General features: G+C 56.2%; 1 protein-coding gene across 1 annotated transcript; it reads right to left on the bottom strand.

Annotated features, from left to right (window-relative positions):
* Positions 1-436: 436 nt before the first annotated feature.
* Sppl2c (signal peptide peptidase like 2C) lies at positions 437-2,519 on the bottom strand. The gene is given in 2 exon segments (XM_051158839.1): positions 437-460; positions 462-2,519. Coding segments are annotated over 2 exon segments (2,082 nt in total).
* Positions 2,520-3,575: the final 1,056 nt, after the last annotated feature.

The following is a 3,575-nucleotide window of genomic DNA, read 5'->3' as shown; positions in this document are numbered from 1 at the left end:
CCAGCACCATCAAACAGAGAGGAAGAGGATGGATGGGACAGGATCAAAAAGCCATAAGGGGCTGCTGATGGAGGGGGGTGACTAGCTATGTGGCCAGCTAAGGGGCTGGGGCTTCGGAGAAGCTGGGCGTGCAGGAAAAGCACAAAGAGCTTCCCAGGGAACCCTGGGAGGCCAAATCTCCTGTGGATCTGTACAAGTCATATGACCTCCCTGAGCCTCGGTTCCCCCTCCCCCGCCTGCGCAATTTGGAAGCTGTACCAACCCACAGGGACCCTCCCAGTGGTGCACAGGTGTATTCTGTGCTACTGCTGATTTCCGGCCCTAACAAGCAAAGAGACTCCAAAGGAAGATGGGGAGTTTCTCTAATGCCCGGTCTCTTATCCTGTGTGGCTCTGCTGCGTGGCGTTTTGGAAGGAAGGCCTTTGGGAAGCTGTGTTCAGAGGGGAGCCTGCGTGGACATTGCTCTTCTTCACCTTCAAGCCCTTTCTCCTGTGCAGCCCCATCCAGGGCAGGTTGGCATCATGGACCTGAGCCTGGGTGTGGATGTGACCCAACTCCGAGGGGGTCGGCATTGCTGGGATCATTGGGACCAACACGGCCAGAGGCATCAGCTCCTCCAGGGCCATGGGGGGGTTAGAGGGTAGCTCATCAGGATCCAAGTTGGCATCACTCCAACCCTCAGAGCTCTCGCTGTGGCTCTCTAGACTTGTGGCTTCGTCCTCAGATAGGGGGACCATCTCGGCCATGTCGTCCCCAGGGTTGCTGTCTAAGTCCAGTGGCTTGTCGCCAATGGCCTCCTCAAACCCATTGGTTGTACAGGAATCTGTCACACCACCCAGCTTCAGCGTGGAGGCCACTGTAGAGGCAATGCAGGGCTCTGCCACAGGCCCAGCAGGTAGCTTAGCTCTGCCCTGGCCGGTCCAGAAAAGGGTGAGCTCTTGGCGGCAGGCAGCCACAGCAAGACTGGTAAGCAGGGTGCTGGACACTAAGTACAGCAGCGCAGGCTGTCCCATCTCCATGAAGACCATGGCAACGAAGGTGGCCAGCAGGCCCACGGCATAGGCCATTGTACAGGTCAAATAGTAGACCTGGGGAGAGCGGATTTGCACATCAAAGCGATGACAGTAAGCCACCAGGAAGCCAGGGACAACGATGTCGCCAAAGCCGAGGATGGAGAAGGGCTGGTCACACAGCGTCAAGGCCGAGAAGCTCAGCCGGGGCACTTTGAGCACCATGGGCAACTTCTCTCGGCTTGAAGAATCTGCGGGGCCTGATGCCACTTCCACCATGACACTCTCACCGGTCTTGGTGAAGAGAGGCGTGACAAAGACGAAGAAGACATCGAAGGCCAGCAAGGCCAGCAGGAACGAGGTGCAGTTCTTGAGCGTGGGCAACCGCACCCGCCTCAGGACAAAAAGGCAGTAGGCGACGCCCAAAGTGTCCTGCAGCAGCCACGCCCAATGGTCCTCGTTGCGGTAGATGACCCAGAGGAGGGTCACCATAGCACACAGGCCTGCCAGCAGTAGCAATGGCAACTTTATGTAAGTCTGGCGGCCAGGCAGGACCCAATGGTATTGCCATAGAGGCAGGTAGCGCACTATGGGTAGCAGGCAGCTGTAGAGGCCGGTACTGGCACCCAGGCCGAAGATCCCAATCATGACGTAGACGAAGCAGTCATAGAAGAAGTATAGCAGAGTCATGATGGAACAGGACATGGTGACCACGGCGCCCGTCATGGCTGGCGTGAAGTCCACAGGTGTGTCTTCATCATCTTCATCTTCCCAGGCCCTCTGGAACCTTTCAGCTGCCACTGCTTGTGGTTGACTGTGACCACCAAGCCCCCCTCTTCCTCGGGCCTGGCGCCTCTGCAGCCGGTCTGCCTCCATCAAGCCAGCCCAGTAGCCACCTGCAGCCACAGTGCCCACAGCCAGGATGAAGATAACCACCATGTTATAATCAACAATGGGCTCTAGGGGGGCGTACAAGGCTACTCGGATATTGGTGCCACCGTGAGTGTGGCTGAGGATGTCCAACATGTCGGCGTAGCGGAGCACAGCCACTGGGATAGCGAGGGCAGGCCGGGGCTTGCTGGGGTCCTGGGACTTTGAGATGGTGTCTGAACACTGCTGATTGCTGGGCCGGCTCACAATGAGCAGCCCATGGGCACCTTGGCCCTGAGCCAGCCAGGCCTTGGCATAGAAGCTGCAGTTGCCACGCGTCACCATGGTCGTAGTCTGGTGGAGGGGTTGCTGTCTAGGGGAGCTGTCCTGGGCCTGGTGGAAAGCGTCCTCATCCGGACACCATGGTGTCTTGGTGCCATCATGCAGAGGTAGGAGTGGGGCATGGCGCAGGTCCCGGGGGAGGATGACGTAGTCAGAGCTGTACAAGACACAGTAGTCCTTGCTCCACTTCTTTGACACGACGCGGACCACGCCATATTCTCCCCGGGCCTCGGGGCTGAGGAGGAGCAGGAGGAGGAGGAGGGAGCCCGTGGGGAGGAGGGGACCCAGGCAGGCCATCCTCCTCAGCCACTTACTCTGTCCTCCCAAAGAAGCAGCTGCCCACAGCTCTGTTGCCCTCCCAGGGAGAGGGTGTGGCTCTTTGTCACAGAGCCACACCTACCTGGTCACAAAGTGAGGAAGGGCACTGTGTGAGGCACAGGCCCCTCTCAGAACCATGTTCTCAGTCCTGGTTCCAGTAGGAAGGTCGTGTGAGAGCTTATCCCTGCCCAGGCCCCAGCAGGCCTAGACCAGGTAAGCTGAGAAAGGTGTGTGTGGGGGCTGGAGACTGCAGGCAGGGCTCTGGAAATAGCTTTTTATTTTGCCTCCTGGATAGCCTAGGCAGTTCAATTCACCTCTCCTCTTTGCATTGGCTTGTTTGTTTGTTTATTTATTTGTTTATTTAGTGTGTGTGTGTGTGTGTGTGTGTGTGTGTGTGCGTGTGCGCGCCCTGCTAGTTTTCTGTCAGCTTAATGCAAGCTGGGAATAGGAATATATATTGAGAAAATACCTCCAGCAGATGGCCCATAGGTAAGTCTGTGGGGGCATTTTCTTTCCTTTCTTCCTTTCTCCCTCCCTTCCTCTCTCCCTCCCTTCCTTTCTTTTTTTGAGACAGGGTCTTATTATGTAGCCCCAGCTGTCCTGGAACTCACTATGTCGTAGACTTGGCCTCAAATTCACAGAGATCTGCCTGTCACTGCCACTGAGTTTTTCTTGATTAATGACTAATGCGGGAGGGCCCATTGTGGGTGGTGCTACCTCTGGGCTGGTGGTCCTGTGTTCTATAGAGGAGCAGGCCAAGCAAGCCATGAGGAGCAAGGCAGTAAGCAGCACCCCCCATGGCCTCTGCTTCAGCCCTGTCTTTTGAGTGTCTGAAGAAGGACTGAAACCCATCTTTCTTCCCTAAGTTGTTTTTGGTCATGGTGGTTTATCATAGCGATACAAACTAAACCAGGACGGTGCATATATATTAGGTGTACATATGTGTGTAGGCGCACATATGCACATGTGTACGTATGTGCCATGCATGTTCAGAGGCCAGATGGGGGACATTGGGTGCCATCTTCCTCATCGTTC

Source organism: Acomys russatus, chromosome 16, assembly GCF_903995435.1.
Source record: "Acomys russatus chromosome 16, mAcoRus1.1, whole genome shotgun sequence".
Taxonomy (NCBI): Eukaryota; Metazoa; Chordata; class Mammalia; order Rodentia; family Muridae; genus Acomys; species Acomys russatus.
This window is presented reverse-complemented; position numbering and strand designations above follow the sequence as displayed.